General features: G+C 38.0%; 1 protein-coding gene across 7 annotated transcripts in view; it reads right to left on the reverse strand.

Moving 5' to 3' along the window:
* Positions 1 to 18,010, reverse strand: part of ARSG (arylsulfatase G) — a 119,123-nt gene that overhangs the window by 41,717 nt on the left and 59,396 nt on the right. For all 7 annotated transcript variants that reach the window (XM_039325371.1, XM_039325368.1, XM_039325370.1 and 4 more), the window contains 2 exons: positions 10,911 to 11,107; positions 2,537 to 2,617 (listed from right to left, as the gene is read on the reverse strand). In XM_039325371.1, coding sequence (XP_039181305.1) covers positions 2,537 to 2,617; positions 10,911 to 11,107 — 278 coding nt within the window. The remainder of the gene's footprint in view (positions 1 to 2,536; positions 2,618 to 10,910; positions 11,108 to 18,010) is intronic.

The raw sequence follows: 18,010 nt of genomic DNA on the forward strand, positions 1-18,010 counted from the left end.
ATATCCCAGGCAGGAGACAGTTAAAAAAAAAAAAAGCATTGTTCTGTGTTGCTAAGATATTGTACATACATGAAAATATCCAAAACCGTGCCAGTAACTGAGGTCAACATGAAGGAAACTTTATTATAAAATGATTACTTGTTGTGCCCTTAGTATACATGGAAAATTGTTCCCTTGTGGCTCTGTGCAATTTCAAATGTTTGAGTCTCCATGGAATATTCCTTCATTAGAAATGTTATTTTCCCTAGAGTAAAAAGATTTAGCTCATCTAACCTGATTTCTTTCAGATGCCCATCATGAAACTGTTTGATTTCTCTCTTAAGAAAGCCAGGTTTAATGGGGATCACAACCAGAAGCACCGACTCAGTAGAACAACAGATGCACTTGTGACAAATCTCTAGTTTTGCTTGTTAAATCTAAAGGTTCTCCACTGAAAAGTGGACTAAAGGAAACAAACTCAATTTAGATGCCCCCCACCAATGCTTTTAGTTCAAATAAATGGTGGCCAGTTGACAAATTGACCTATATTTTCTTCATTCACTATCCTGAAGCACAAAGAATATCAAATATACATCAGTTTGAACAGAGACATTTTCTGGATCACGTCTTTATGGAAGCACACATCTCCAACCAAATTCATATTCTGGCATTTATTTCATCAGAGGCTATTCAAGTTCTCTACTGCATCAAATTATAAAAAATCCAGGGAAAATCTGAGAGATGACAGAAACAAAATGTTCCCTTGAAAGAAACAGGAGAGAAACTAAAAAAACAAAAATGAAAAATCAGCAGCAAAGGAGATGTTCCTGGACCAATTTCAGATGTCACTCTTTTCCAAACACTTCTCAAGATTTTCTGAGAAGCTACAGAGAATTATCTCATACATACTGTATGATGACAATTACAGGCCTCTCTCATCTTTTTAAGTGGGAGAACTTGCACAATTGGTGGCTGACTAAATACTTTTTTGCCCCACTGTATGTAAGACATTCTATCCCAACAAGACATAGATGGAGAGTTTTTTTCCTCAAGGAAATATTTTTAGTGATCCTTGTGTACAAAAAAAAGCAGGAAAGTAGCTAGCATCTTCAGATAAGGTAACAGTTTAAGAACAGAAATAGATGGAAAATATTACTTTACAATGCAAAATGAATTATACAACTATATAAGACAGAATGTTTGAACTTTATCTCATCATTTCTTCTCCTTCTCCTTCTTCTTCTTCTCTCCTTCCCCCCCTTTGATGTTGTATTATATATAAACTACATTTTGCATATTTCATTTTATTCAACATTCCAATCTATTGTAAATTTGATTTGGGGTTTAATTAATTTTTAAAAATTGCTTCAAGTCAAAAAGTTTATGAAAAGCATCTAAGACTCCAGAGAGCTACTGATGTTCAAATAAAAAAGGCTAGCAAATTGCCGACCACTATTTCAACTTTATTCACTGTTGGCATTTATTGTCCTTTCACACATTGATCTATTACAAACATTCATAATCATAATCATAATAAACCCACAGCAAGGCACTACCTTGATGCTATGGGAATTTCTCTATGAAGTTCCCTAATCTATTTTTAAAGATTAAAATTAAAGTGATGTATTATTAATTAATTTTTATTCATATAAAAATGAATTGTTTTTATGACATAGATTTTATTTTGGAAAAGCAAGGGCTGTCAATCTGAGACATTCATTTGCGTGAACGAAACGATATCATGCGTGCAGATATGAACTTTTAAAACTACAGAACAATGTTTAAACAAAGAAAAAAACCCCTGGGACTTCTTCTGAGGGAGTTCTGCCACAGTCTTTTTTTTCCCCTTCTATATTTGGAAATGGACAGGAAACAGATGAGGAAAAGCCAGCTGCTGCTATTCCCAAAGAGTAACTGGGGAAATATGACCTTAAGAGCATCGGTTCATGCCTACTCACTCACAGACATACACGCCAAGGGTATCACATACAAAACCAGGAAAGATCTGCATTTACACTGCACCTTCCTGTCTGCATAAGCAGAAATAAATTGTCCCTCTTCCTTTGCCATCTGAGCTGAGAGAACTTTAGTTCCTGTTCTGACAGGAGTGCGCAAAGTTCCATTGTGAAAATAAGTGTGCGAGAAACCATGAAAAATAAAAGCGATCTTCTTTTTAAACTTGGTGCCTCTGACAAAACTATCTAAGGGTTAAGTACAATCACAACAGTGTGAATAAATAAAAATGGCTGCAAGCCATAAAGGAGTTTGTTTTTGATGTTACATAACATGTAACTAATATTTCTTTTATCATGTTTGAAAGAGCGAACATCACACAGACAACTTTCCCACGCTGACTGCATTTCATAAATGACTGCTGGAGGCAAAACTGACTATAGGATAGCCCTCTAACTTCATGCAGCCATGTGCCCAGCAAAGCATGTTTCAAAAGAAGAAAGGGGAGCTACCAGATTGAAAAAAAAAAGTAGTAAAAAAAGAAAATGCAGCCCAAATTATCTATTCAGAAAAGCTGACAAGAACTTTCAAAAAGTGCTGTTACCTTTTGTTTTTTGCCACATCCCTGTATATGGACCAACACTTCCTGCATAGTCACACTTTTCAGACCAAGGACCATTGTCTCCTAGAAAGATAAGAAGAGACCCTGTTGATAAACAGAACAGGAAGGTGTCTTTCATTAAAAACAACAGCAAGGTTACAGTTGAAGGGCCAACGAGTGTAATTCCCATTTCTTTCAACTGAATATTTTTTAAAAAATAACAGTTACACATGGTTTACCAAGCTTTATCAAGCTTCTTCTTCTTTTACTATCAAATGGATTATATGAAGCTGGAAAGGAAGGTATAAGATTATAAAGGATATTAAAAGACCACCGAATTCCATCCCTGCAGAGATTCACCTGTTCCTTAATGCAGGAGTTTAGTAAATTCTCTAAGATATCTTCAGAGAAAGAAAAGGAAATAAGTCACTTTATTGTTACGATCCCTAACCCACCAAAATAAAAAGTATCATCATAGGTATAATTCTAAAATAAAAGTTTAGACTGCAGAAACAAAAATGGGTAGCTTTCCTTGAACAGACAGTGACAAACAAGCATAGCGATTGTGCAAAACTTGATGATAAGATCAAGTTGGCCAAACAAATCTATTGGCTGGAGGAAAAATAAATAACAAAGGCTTCCTCTATCCTACTCGGAATTTTAACATATAAGGATGCTTTACAAGGGACTATTGAGGCTGAGAGAATACAGTCTTCAAGTCCTAAGCTGGGGTAGGTTCTGGAATGACTCAAGAGTTCACAGCCTGCCTGGCAACTATGGGCTTTTTTCACCTGATGACTAGTTCAACTCATTTCCCATCTTTGCCTGTTTTGCATGTTTTGATCTATATCAAACAGATCTAGCATATTCTCCCACAGAGTAATATAAGGCTAATGTGGAAGTTCTTTCTGTGTGCAGTTGGTCACCTCTTCTTATGTTCGTTATTTTCCTCAGCACTTATAGCTGACAAATATTATAATTTGTCAAGACCTGAACATTTTTTCTTTTTCCTCTTCTATTTATATTTCAATCTATTCTACTTACTCATTATTCTTGTTTTCATTCTTTCTTTTCTAATATTTATATTGATTTTATTTTGTTAAAAATATTCATTGTATTTATATGGCTGACCATCTCACAAGAGTGCGTGTCTGGATGATGCACAACAGAGAATTTGTTTAATAAAAATTTCTTTAATAAAATTTGTATTTTTTTTACAAAAGAAAATCTGGCTGCCAAACAAATTGCATACAAATGGGTCCCTAAACAGGGCTGTGAAGCAGGACAATTACAAACTCTAAAATATTAACATTGTTTTTTCCTCAAAACAGGGAAAACAACTTGCAGAGAGACTTTTTTTTCTGAGTGAGGAGGAAAGCTACAGTATTTGCCACTTGAATAATTCTTAAAGACAAAACAATAATAAGAAAGATTTTGCCTTGGAGTTTAATGAACCACGTTTTAGATCCCTCACTTGGGAGAAAACAACTCATTAACAGCAGACTTCGGAACTGGCTATTTTGTTCTTATGTAACGAAGTGCTTAATTATTACTCAAAGGTGACAAGGTTTGTGTTTTTGGCTAGAATTGAAGAATTTGTTCAAGCAAACAGTGCCTATGGTGAACAAACTTCAGAATGGGCAACTGATACATGCAGAATCCCTTGAAAAGTTATAAGTAAATTGAGCAGTCTGTTCACCGTCTGCATTAAATTTTGTGACAAGAAAGAATCCCTGCCAAGGTTAACCTACACTCCACAGCTGTTCCTGAGAACAATCTAGGACAGCCAGTTGCATCGCTTCATCTACTTTATGGCTAAAACTCAGCTACAGCTACGAAAGTGTTGTAAATTCAGAAGGAGCAAGGATATACTCTCTTAAAGGAGAACTGAACGGTATGCTATGCCCTAAATCAGTTTCAGAAATTTACAGAATCTGAAACCCCTACTCTGGCTTTTATTTTATTTTTTTTAAAAAAGCACTTTCGTAAAAGCAGAACTTGTGTGCTGATTTCTCTTTTCAGATGGGAGCCCAGCTGTGTGGAGAAAATAAGTTTACTCAATAGAATTCAAGACGTGATGGGTCATCCGAGAACTTGTGACACTGGAGGATTATTGAAGTTAAAAGGAAGAGGCACTGCCCAGTTCTTTAACTGGTAGATCCAGGACGACTCAGAAGTCAAACACAGATTTCACAGATGTACAAACAATTATAGCTTGAAGCAGCAAAACATCAGAACTGCAAATTAATCTGAACATCAATTTTACAGTTCCAGTAAATTATTCTGAATGTTAATAACAAGTGTTGCTATTCATCTTTATTTCTGACTGGTTTAAAAACCATTTCTGAGGAAACACCCCCCCCCCCGCTCATTTATGATTAAATCTAGCAGTGGATAAAGTTGTTTAAGTTCCTTCAAATACAGCACAAGTACAAGCACACAAAAAATATATATCCATTCTACCACAGCAACTTTTTAATTTGTTCCATGAATTCCTAAGAGTAAAACATTTTTATTAGCAGAGATTCATTTGGGGGACAGGAGCTACCAGCTGATCCTTCAAAAGGAGGCCTTCCTGACTCAATCTCCTTTTTTTCCCCACTAAAGCTCTTGGAACCTATAGAGTATATGACAAAATAAATCTCTATGAGACCAATTTTAAGAATCAGTGATGGCTGCAAGAAGCCAGTATCTGTCATAAACCATCAGCCTGTCAGATGCTTTGGGGGAGCACTATCTTTTCAGAACATTTATCTGAGTTTATTGGATTTGTTTGCTACTCATCTCAACATAGGTTCCAGGGTGTCTGGATGAGCCACAGATGAAAGAGTTCTACTTGGGCTGGTAGTTATACTGCCCGCTCCTGTTTCAGAATGGGTCTCACGTCTCCTGTATGCAACAGAACAAAAGACCCCAGTCCCAGATACAGGTAGTCCTTGTCTTATAACCATTCATTTAGTGATCATTTGAAGTTGTAGGCACACTGAAAAAGTGACTTATGACCATTTTTCACCCTTACAACCATTGCAGCACCCCCATGGGTTACCAAGTCAAAATGTGGATGCTTGGCAATTGACTTGTATTGATGATGGTTGTCCCAGGATCATGTGATCACCTTTTGCAGCCTTCTGAAAAGCAAGGTCAGTGGGGAAGCCCGATTCACTTAATAACCATGTTACTAATTTAATAGATGCAGTGATTCGCTTAACAACTGTGGCAAGGCTCGCTTAACAACTGTCGTGCTTAGCAATGGAAATTTCAGACTCAGTTGTGGCTGTAAATCATAGACTCCCTGTAAATGGCTGAAGTTTATTTTTAACCAGGGCTATCGGATACAAGCCTTTTAGTGTGCGTGTTGCTAGTAGAAGCCCAACAATGGAGTAACAAGGAATAAAAGACTGTTCATCTTAATGAAGTTAAAGTATGGAAAACTGGATTACCTGCATTATAACACAAGACTGAGTTCTGCGTACAGAAGCTAACCATCATTAACTTCTAAACGCTCTGAGCAAACAAAGAAACAAGGGGGATAGACAAAGGAAGAAAATAAAGCTAGCAGCAGAATAAAAGCAGCACTGAAAATAAGTAAGCAGCACTGAAAATAAGAAAATAAAATAAAGCTAGCAGCAGAATAAAAGCAGCACTGAAAATAAGTAAGCACTGATACCTCTATACTTTTATTGCTTTTAATGCTCCTAGGTCAGTGGTTCTCAACCTGTGGGTCGGGACCCCATTTGGGGTCGAACGACCATTTCATGGGGGTCGCCAAACAACGCAGTCTGCCATTTTTCCCCCTTAGCTCTGCTACTCCCTTTTATTCTATTGGCTTTTGAAAGCCAATAGAATAGACTCTCTTGAATAGAGTCTAATTCTATTGGCTTTCAAAAGCCAATAGGAATTGTCCAGGCTGTCTCTGCCCTGCTGAGCCCGCCAAAAGTCCCATTCTGCAAACGGTGCTGCACCAGTTGAGTAGTCCTCGACTTACAACTGGTTGAGTAGTCCTCAACTTACGACGGTTGGGGGTCGCGGCATTAAAAAGGTTGAGAGCCACTGACCTAGGTCATTAGAGGCACAGGGTTCAAGTCCTAGGGCCAGTCAGGGAAATCTGTTCCATGACATTTTTGCTTCCCTGAGGACTTTCAGCCAAGACTGTATGAAGGCAAAGAAACTTTTTTCTCACTCTCCATGAATCTGCTGCATCTTTCTTTAGAGTATAATATGCACAGTAACCACTGGTCAGCAAGCCCTTTATTTTAAGAGCCGTGAGCTAGACTGCAGGGATTAGAGAGAGCTTGGCTTGCAACCTTAGCTTTGCATGTCCAAATTGTCATGAACCCAGGCTGCATAAAATTTTGGGCACTGATAGTTCCCCTTTTCCCACCGCATTCTCGTTTTCCATTAAAATGCTATTGCTAATTAATTTTAAATAAAGACCTTTATTATTTTGGGACTATATTCTGCAGGAAGAATGTGTCTGCACTACAGAATATGTTGGATGCCTATCCTGAAGCCCTCCTATTAGGTTTATAAATTCAAATCATTAAACCTAGCCATGCAAGAGATTTAAAATGTGCGTCTATTAATTAATCCAATTTCCAATTTATATTTTTCTAACAACTTAAACTAAAATAGCCATTCCAGTCTAGCAGAAACTCGATAGGCATGTATTACTGCTTGATAAGATAGAAAAATGCATCACCACCAGATGGATTCGTAGCTGGCTGACCGGCCGTACTCAGCGTGTGGTCCTCAATGGAATTGCATCTACCTGGAGGGAAGTGTATAGTGGGGTGCCCCAGGGCTCTGTTCTGGGCCCAGTGTCTTCAATATCTTCATCAACAATTTGGACAAGGGGATAGATGGGAAACTCATCAAACTTGCAGACGACACCAAGCTGGCAAGAATAGCCAATACTCCAGAAGATAAGCTTACAGAAAGATCTTGACAGACTTGAACATTGGGCACTATCTAACAAAATGAAATTCAATGGTGAAAAAAGTAAGATTCTACATTTAGGCAAGAAAAACCAAATGCACAGGTATAGCTTAGGAGGTACCTTGCTCAATAGTAGCAACTGTGAGAGGGATCTTGGAGTTCTAGTGGACAATCACTTAAATATGAGCCAGCAGTGTGCTGCAGCTGCCAAAAAAGCCAACACAGTGCTAGGCTGCATTAACAGAGGGATAGAATCAAGATCACGTGAAATGTTAATACCACTTTACAATGCCTTGGTAAGGCCACACTTGGAATACTGCATCCAGTTTTGGTCACCACAATGTAAAAAAGATGTTGGGACTCTAGAAAGAGCAAGAAAGATGATTACGGGCCTGGAGGCTAAAACATACAAGGAACAGTTGCTGGAATTGGGTATGTCTAGTTTAATGAAGAGAAGGATGAGGGGGGACATGATAGCAGTGTTCCAATATCTCAGGAGCTGCCACAAAGAAGAGGGAGTCAAGCTATTCTCCAAAGTGCCTGAAGGCAGGACAAGAAGTAATGGATGGAAACTAGCCAAAGAGAGATGCAACCTAGAACTAAGGAGAAACTTCCTGACATTTAGAACAATTAATCAGTGGAACAACCTGCCTCCAGAAACTGTGAATGCTCCAACACTGGAAGTCTTTAAGAAGAGATTGGACAGTCATTTGTCTGAAATGGTATAGGGCAGGGGTAGGCAACCCAAAACACTTAAAGAGCCACTTGGACCTGTTTCCCACCAAAAACAAAACACTGGGAGCTGCAAAACCCTTTTGATATCTAAAATGAAGATAACACTGCATATATCCTTTTTTACCTTTATTATAGGTGTGTGTGTTTGTGTGTGGGGGGGTATTTGTGTGTGTGTATGTGTGTGTGTGTGTGTGTATGTATATGTATGTATGCATGTATGTATGTGTATATATATATACACACACACACACATACACATACACACACAGGTTAAAAAAAGGATATATACAGTGTTATCTTCATTTTAGATGTCAAGAGGGTCTCTCTCTGTCTCTCTCCCTCCCTCTCTATCTGCCCTTGGTCTACCACTCCTCTTCCCCCACTCTCTTTCTTTCTCTCTCCTCTCTCCCTCCCTCTCTCTCTTTCTCTCTCTCTCTTTCTCCCCTCCCTCTCCTATCTGCTGATCACCTGGCAAGCTTCAAGCTGTTGTCCAACAAGATCAGGGGTAGGCAACCTCGTCTCTTTTATGACTCATGGACTTCAACTCCCAGAATTCCTGAGTCAGCCTAGCTGGGCTAGCTAGCTCTCTCCTGCCCTTCCTGCTTCCTGCAGAGATGCAGCAAAGGGAGGAGCTCCGCCCAGTAAGCTTTTCAGCTCCTTGGAGAACATACACACACACACACACACACACAAAACACACACACACACACAGAGAGAGAGATTGAAGCAGGGAAGTGCAATTGCCTCTCTCTGTCTCTCTCTCTCTGCAAAGGCAGAGGAGGCTGGGAGCCACAGGGCAAGGCTCAAAGCGGCTCCGGAGCCGCAGGTTGCCGACCTGTGGTATAGGGTTTCCTGCCTGGGCAGGGGGTTGGACTAGATGACCTCCAAGGTCCCTTCCAACTACTACTACTGCTGCTGCTGCTGCTACTACTTATTATTATTATTATTATGGATCATCGCACAGTCAGCCAGATGTTCAGACTGGGTTTGGCATTTTGTCTACCTATCGAGTCCTTACCCATGACCTGGGATAGGCAGATATGGATGTTTGATGGTATTACAGATATCGTCGCAGGATGGAAGCAGTTCCTAATAAGGCCGCCTTTTGCAATTGACTAATAGCGAATTTGTCAATGCCAATGGTGTTCAAGTGGTGCTCCAGTTGTTTTGGGATTGCACCCAAGGAGCCTATGACTATTGGTACTACCCTTGCTTGCTTTTGCCACAGTCTTTCTATTTCTATTTGTAGGTCTTTGTATTTTGTTATCTTCTCCAGTTCTTTCTCTTCTATTCTGCTGTCTCCAGGCACTGCCACGTCCACTATCCAGACTTTTTTGTCTTTCTTATCGACAATTGTTAAGTCTGGGGTGTTATGTTGCAGGTGCTTGTCTGTTTGAATTCTGAAGTCCCAGAGAAGTTTAATTTTATCATTTTCTATGACTTTCTCTATTTTATGATCCCACCAGTTTTTGCTTACAGGCAAATGATATTTTTTGCAGATCTTCCAATGCACCATTGTTGCTACTTTGTCATGCCGCTGCTTGTAGTCAGTCTGTGCAATCTTCTTGCAACAGCTTACCAGGTGGTCCACTGTTTCTTCAGCTTCTTTGCATAGGCGGCACTTACTGTCTGTTGCTGTCTTCTCAATTTTGACTTTATATGCATTTGTCCTTAAGGCTTGGTCTTGTGCAGCCAGAATTAGTCCCTCGGTCTCTTTCTTCAATTTTCCTGCTCTTAGCCATTGCCAGGTCTTGTTATTATCTGCTTTCCCAGCTATTTTTTTAATGTATTGGCCATGTAGTGCTTTGTCTTCCCATGCCTCTATTCTGTTCTTCATTTGGTCTTTCTTGTATTATTATTATTATTATTATTATTATTATTATTATTATTATTATTATTAAGTGAAGTCCATTTTTTATATTCGTGGCATGTCCTGTCAGTGTTGGTATGGCCCATGTCCACCAAAACTGACGGTGCACACCACTAGTATATAAAAGGACAGCAAATCCTACATCCTTCTAGCACTGATGATGTTACCTAACTGGGTAATGAAATGTCTTCAAGAAAATCACCATGTTCAGAAGGCGCCAAGGAGCTCACAGTTCAACCTGAGCTACAAATATTCTTTTTCACAGACTTATAAATCAAGCATAAATATAGTCAGGTTTTTTTTTATTCCAATGTGATGCTGGAAAAACATTTAACTGAATCTTCAATCTACTTACCTTAATAAATCAATACTGTTCTCCATTAACATAATTCTATAATGTTGAATATAATCTAGCATTTCATAATTACGTTCAATACTCAAATAGGGCTATCATATGAAATTGTTACACCATCTCTTTCTGGTTGGGGATAGGTAATATTTTAGATTTAAATCAAGAATGAGGGACAGATCTTCCTTTTAAAATAGAGTTACAGAGATTGTATAAGTGTGGTATTTTCTCATGTACGGATGGTGGCATGTGGGCCTCTTGTATTCAAGCAGGGACTTGACAGTTATCCATCAGGGATGTTTGTTTCCTGCACTGCACCCTAGCCACACCTGAGACATTTAACATACTTCATTATTTAATTTACCAGGCTGATTCATGCTATTAGCCTCATTGTATCCAGCAAGTTTTCGGGATAGACTTTCAAATGTCCCCACCAAAATGATATCTCTGTGCCACCTGTATTGCCGTGAGGGGCTTTATTACTTCACCTGTAAACCAGAGGAATGTATCTTCCTTTGCTGTGCTGTCAACTGCATCCTTGACCTGTCCCACCAAAGCATCCATTTCTTTCAAGTATGTTCCATAGGGATCTTGGCAAGATTGATTCCAAGGTGTCTCAGACAAGACCAAAGGCACATGCATATGAGCCAGAGCAAGATACAGGAAGAAAGGGAGGCCTTTCTGGCTGGCAAATGAAATAAAATAAAGGTTTGCGACAGTTAATTATGTGGAGGAGCAACATCCTTGATCACAATTATTACACCTACTATTAGTAGTGGGTAAACTAGTCTCACACAGCAACTGACTAAAATTCCAACAGTTGTATAGGTAGTCCTTGACTTACAACCATTCATTTAGTGACCATTCAAAGCTACAAAGGCATTGAAAATAAAGTGACTTATGACCGGTTTCCACACTTAAGACTGCTGCAGCATCCTCATGGGTCATGTGATCAAAATTTGGTATCTGGCCTATGTTTATGACAGTTGCAGCGTCCCATGGGATCACCATTTATAATCTTCCCAGCTGGCTTCCCACAAGCAAAGTCAATGGGGGAGGGGAAACCAGGTTTGTTTAACAACTGCATGATTTATTTAAAAAATTCGGTGATTTGCTTAACAACTGTGGCAAAGAAAGGTCGCAAAATCTGGTGCAATTCACTTAACAACTGTCTTGCTTAGCAATAGAAATTTGAGACTCAGTTGGAGTTGTACCTCTACTTTTGTATTTTCTTTTCTTTGGCTTCTTAAGCAAATTTCCTTTTCTACCAAACTTTCATTTATCTCATTTACTAAACAGGTTCATATCAGCTTTCCTAGCGGATATTGATTTCTAAGAAGGTGACCAAGTGACTCTGAGCAACTTAAATTTTAAAAAATGACAATAATTACAATAATACAAATAAATATATTACAGATTTATAAAAAAAAATATAACAGTAAAAGGAAATTCTCACATTTTCCGCAAGAAGAAATTATTGTTAATTCATATTTAATTAGAAGGTACATTAAAGCAGATCTGTGCAAAAATTTGGGAATCAAAGCTACATTTTCCCTTTTATCTGATGAGGAACCATGACTTGGAATTGAGTAGAGATAAAAACAAAATTGGATTAATGTTCATTTTAATTAAAATTAAATACAGCTAATGCCTTTATTCTCTCTGTATTTAATAATGCTCCTTTTCCTTCCATATTTAATAATTTCCCAATTGGCTTTTACAAAAATCTTATCTTGGCTATAAAAGTTGGATCAAAGGATGTCAATGACCATACTTGATCTAACAAATACTGCAAAACCAAAGGCTGGTATTACTGCTACTTTTTCCTGGGATGAGTGGAAAAACAGATTCTGTTTCATTTTCTGGGATTATTCTGTTTGCACTTTCTGTCCTATGGTGTCATCTCAGTTTTGAAAACCATTTTGCAACATAAGCCTCCACCCAGTTGAGCAATTGATTAAAAGAAAAAAGCTGACAGGAATAATTTTTCCCTCTGGCACTGAAATTCATCATTACTTGAACTTTTGATTCCCTTGAAATAACACCCAAGAACAGTTTCTCTCAGCACCACTCCTGTTTGTCTCTTTTGCAGGGTCTGAAGCAAGAGTTGTACAATGTCACTTTTCTTCTTAACTAAAAAGATTGACCCATACTTTGATCCAGAGAGATTTGACTCATACCTGCATTTCTTTTTATTTTTCATTAGAATTTTAAATACAATAAAAGTACGTATAAAGAATCAAAGGAAAGTATAAAAAAAGAAAATAAAAACATAGAATTATGACTTCCTCCCCCCCCCTCTCTCTCTCCCTCCCTCCCTCCCTCTTATAACCCTTCTATTCCTTCCATTCCCTACCTCCCTTTTTTATTCTTGAACCATTCCTTGAATTACCTTGAGGTAAGATGGGCAGCCTATAAATTTTATAAATAATTACCAGCATTTCTATAATCCCACATCACATATAACTTCTGGAATTCACCTCACTGATTTTTCTTCTGTTATCACCAGAGTTGAACTCTAGGAAAAAGTTTGGAAGACTTCCTAATGATAGCCTTTCTACATATACAGTTAAAGTAAGCACATTTTTAAAAACCAGAAAAAAAAACAGTCACAGGCTCTTGCTATTTTTTATCCCCTTTCATCTAGACCAGGGGTAGGCAACCTTGGCTCTTTTATGACTCGTGGATTTCAACTCCCAGAATTCCTGAGCCAGCATAGATCAGCATGTTTTTCTGGCAGTGGGCATCAAAGCAGTTTTGTGCAATGTGGCAGATGCCAAAAAAAAAAAAAAAAAAAAAAAGCATATAAATTTAGAATAAAAATGGCTGAAATTGCATGAGAGCTCATAGAAAAGATATCTTATGGGCTTTAGTAATTATCTGGACTATCTTAAACTTTTCATTTTTATAAATACATACACACACACATATACATACATACATACATATTTTAAAATAGAGGTCAATGGGCATTGTCTAGCAGTTGCATCAGCATAATGGTGCCTGAAAGCCAGGGTAGATGGAAGAAGCAGAAATTTATAAGAAATTTTATTCTTCCCAGCAAGATGCCTAGCATAGAGTAGTACTATTACTCCAACTTGCAGAAATCCCCCAAGGCCTCAAAATGTTGTAACTTTGCGGTCAAAGATTGAATAAGAAGGTTGCATCATTGACTTTTGAATGTTCCTCTATATTTATCCTTTCTGGGTTTTGTTTTTACGAGAAATAGTTGAACTATGTGGTCAATTCTTAATGCTTCCATCATCTCACTTACAAAATTTTGGTCACTGAAATGTATTAGAAAAATTGTTTTATCTTGCAAAGGTTTATATTTAATTGCCAGGTCAGGAAATATTAATTAACCTGCACTGAAATGTTCACATTATCAATTGCTTCCCAGTCAACATCATTCTGTAAGACAGACAGGGAATGTTCTATTTTTGATTAAGACATTGGGTGGGAAAGAGAAAGGAAAGGAGAAAGAAAAAGAATTAGACAGGATTTTCTTGACCTTCTTGGAACTTCCTTAACCTCAAGCCTCTTTAAGAGCTACAAAAGTATAAATCCTTCTTTCCTTCCTTTTCTCCTTGGAGACAGAAGAAATCTTAGCATGGTTAAATTTGGGAAAGGATATGAAACGTGGGAAGCACAAGTGGGCTAGGAACAAAGCTGAGAAATGTTTTGAGGGAATAATTATGGAATAACATTTTATTTCAAACAGGATTCATATTATTCTTTAAATATCTGCACCAATTCAAAATATCAGCTTCATTAAAATGAGTTTAGAGCAGGGGTGTCAAATTGCCGACCCCTGGGCTGGATGCGTCATGGCGAAACCATGCCCACCCCATTGCCGGCAATGGAAAAAAAATCACGATACGTCGCAACACGTCAAGTGATGTTGCGAGTTTGATACCCCTGGTTTAGAGCATTCACATCTATATCTGTTTCATCAGAAACAACACAGATTCAGGGGGCTTATTACTGCAATCTGTTTGAGTACAGAACATAGTCACTGCCTTCTGTAATGTAAGAGCGGTGGCTGTTACTTTATTTATTTATTTGTTTGTTTGAAACATTTACAGCATTTAACTACTGATCTTTCAACCAACTCTGGGGAGCTCCAATCAAAAATTAACCTCAAGACTTAGTTTTCCACTGACACTAGCAATTTAGAGTTATTCATCAGAATACATGAGCTGACAAAGGATTAAGAGAAATAAACTATTCTATTACAAGGCTTGCTTGTCTTGGAAGTGTACGTAGTCACAATTTTATGATCACAATTGAGCCCAAAATTTCTGTTGCTAAGTAAGACAGTTTAAAGTGAATTTTGTCCCATTTTTACAATCTTTCTTGCCACAGTTGTTAAATGAATCACTGCAATTCTTAAATTAGTAACATGGTTTTTAAGTGAATCTGATTTCCCCACTGACTTTGCTTGTCAGGTCACAAAAGGTGATCACATGACCCCAGGATACTGCAACTGTCATAAATATGACCCAACTGCCAAGCATCTGAATTTTGATCATGTGACCATGGGGAAGCTGCAATGCTCTTAAGTGTGAAAAGTGGCCATAAGTCACTTTTTTAGTACTAACTGAACGGTGACTAAATGAACTGTTGTACGTTGAGGACTACCTGTACTATTGACTTATAGGATGGTAAGCCAATTTACAGTGTGATCTTAAATGTCACAGTTATTATTTTATTTTTTCCTCTTCAGTCAGTGTGCAGTGGCATCTGTGAAAGAGGGGGTGAGGGTCAAAGAAAGAAAGGCAAGATGGCAGGAAGCTCCTTTTATACAGAGAGCAAGGCCAATACAATTGCAATGCCAATTCCACCATCTTCTCTGTTTTTATTCCTCCCACAGACAATACTACCAGTGTGACTTTCTGGCAGAAGAATTACTTTTCTTGAAACTTAGCAATGTTTGGGTTACTAATCCTGAATTAAATCTAAGAGCACGGTTAAATAAGAAAGATTCTTGATTTTTGTCCAGGTGTGATTTTGTGAGCTATTTCCCCCCCCCCCCCAGTGTCAAACTCTCCTTTGCTCACATACTCTCTGAATCCTTCATGCCCACTAAAACTCAGAGCTGCTAGATTTTTTGTTCACTTCTTTGTGCAATTCCATTAATTGATTAGTCAATAAACTCAGGATAAACAAAGAATGGAAAAACTTTTCTAGGAAACAGTCCAATGCTGGAAAAGGTGGAAAGAAAGAGAAGAAAAGGATGGCCAATAGCAAGGTGGATGGACTCCACAGTTACAGTGCTCATGGGTGCACCCTTAGAAGACCAAATTATGGACAGATCATCGTGGAGGAAATCTATGTGGTTGCTCAGAGTTGAAAATGACTTGATGGCATATGATCAATCAAAACAAAGAATATATCAATAAGATGTACAAATCCAGATCTAAACTCCCTCACTTCAGATTATGTTTCTCTCTCAGGAAATAATTTCTCCCTGGACTTACTTCCACATGGAACGGTTTACTTCTCCCTGCTATTATTTAGCAAATGACATCATTTTCTATCCTGCACTAATTTATTATAGTATTTCTTTGAATACTATAATAAATCACTTGCATTAAAATTACAACTGTTACATCAACTTTCATATATTTCCCAGGAAAGAAGAGGATCTGGCAAGAATGGAAGATAAAGAAATCCTCCCTGACTCATCAGCAAAGAATGTTGAGGAATCCTCAGTGTTAGATTTATTATACTGCATAAATGTTTGTAGAAAAAAAGGTTCCTCATCTCCCTGCAGTATTGTGCAGAAACAAGACTGAATGTGTGTGTGTGTGTGTGTGTGTGTGTGTGTGTAGAAAGAGATAGGATCCATGCACAATACAATTTAATTTCTTAACAAATCCTTTATCAAGTATTTTATAACAAAATCTATCTTTGTGAGTCCTTTGATCAAGAATGTCTACTCCAAAACAAGTGCAACAATATCTCCTGTTTTCCACTTTTTTTTTTTTTAAAGATACTGGAGTTTCTGATATCAAATTTATCCATGTCTTCTTTGTATGCGGACTAATCAATCTTTCCAGTTAAAAGTAGAGCGAGGAATCGTGCGCTAATATTTACTGCACTGGAAGCTCAACAGTGCAGGAATGTCACTGTTAGGCTCACAACTGCTATGTCAAAGACTACCAATGAGAAATAATCCTTGCATTCTATCTTTCCTCTTGTATTGCTATCTATTTCATCATTCTCCCTGAAAAAATAATTATGCATAAAAGGACATGGGATAGAAAGATTTGGGTGATACAATTTTCTTAATTCTGGTCCTATGATAATAAATGACTGGGATGGCTACTTTCCACTTCTAAAGAAAGCAGTGTAATATCTAAGGAGAGCAACTTAGGAAGGAAGGAATTTTAGATCTTCATGGAGTACCCTCAAGAAAAGCACTTCTGCCTGGAGCTGTGCAAATCCTTTAAAAGAGCTCCTTTACAACATGCAGGAATGCATACAAAGCATCTCTCTTAGAACCACTGAAGAAGCTCTACCTTGTTTTCCAGCCTGCATGACTGCCACATTATCTGAGCTCAGTTGCTTCCACATACTGTCTCACTAAGAAAAACATAAACCAAAGTGACTGTGCATTGACACGCATGCAGAAACAGACAGGAGCAGCTTATGAAGCAGTTGTGCAAGCCTGTACAAAGGTCTGCTCATAGATAATCTTTGCTTAATTGGGATCAACAACTCTGTTGCTAAATGGGAAATCATGTGACTGTGATTCTGCTTGACAAGGCAGGACTGCACAACTTCACACCTTCGGCTTTTGTTTGTTTTCCCTGTCCTCTGGAATGCTCAATAGTCTACTTATTGTCTTATAGAAATTGAACAGAATGCAATTGTACCAGCAGTCCAGGACTGGGAGCTGTGGACAAGCTATGCAAACAGCTTATTCTCTTGAGATCCCTTCCTTCTCAATCTCTCTGCTCTGTGAAGGAAGATGAGGGGGAAAAAAGCAAGTGATTTCTGTTAGCAACCTTTCTTTGCCTGATATTTCTTTTGCCTGACAATCATACTGCTTTCGAAATGTAGAAGAGCTTACTCTCTTGCAATTGCTTCCTCTCCAATTTCTGCTCTGCAAGAGAGGAAAAAAGAAAAAAAAAAAACCTCACTCAGACATAGGATAATGCATATTGATTGTAATGGTGATACAAGGATCCTGAGAAAGTCATAAATGGTTGTAAAGGGCTATAAACCTATTTTCTCAGCAATGTCCTAACTTCAAACGGTTGCTGAATGACTGACTGGCAAGTGAGGATTATCTGCACTGTTTCAATGAGAAATACTTCATATGGACTCCAAGTGTTGAAAAAACCCTCTTGTTTATCAGAGAAATCCACAGTAATCCAGTACAATTATTTATTAAATTTGTAAGCCACCCAACTCCCAATCACTCTGGGCAACTCTCAAATAAAAACATTTTTTTAAAAAAAATAGTTTAGGAAAGAAAACTAAGAATTAAAAGATGACAAGATGACAAAAACTGGACTGGAATCACACCACACAATACAAGGGGACTTCGCTGATGGTCACTAAAGGTCTTGGAGAAAAG

Source organism: Crotalus tigris, unplaced genomic scaffold, assembly GCF_016545835.1.
Source record: "Crotalus tigris isolate CLP2741 ecotype Arizona unplaced genomic scaffold, ASM1654583v1 scf7180000024337.5909745, whole genome shotgun sequence".
Classification (NCBI taxonomy): Eukaryota; Metazoa; Chordata; class Lepidosauria; order Squamata; family Viperidae; genus Crotalus; species Crotalus tigris.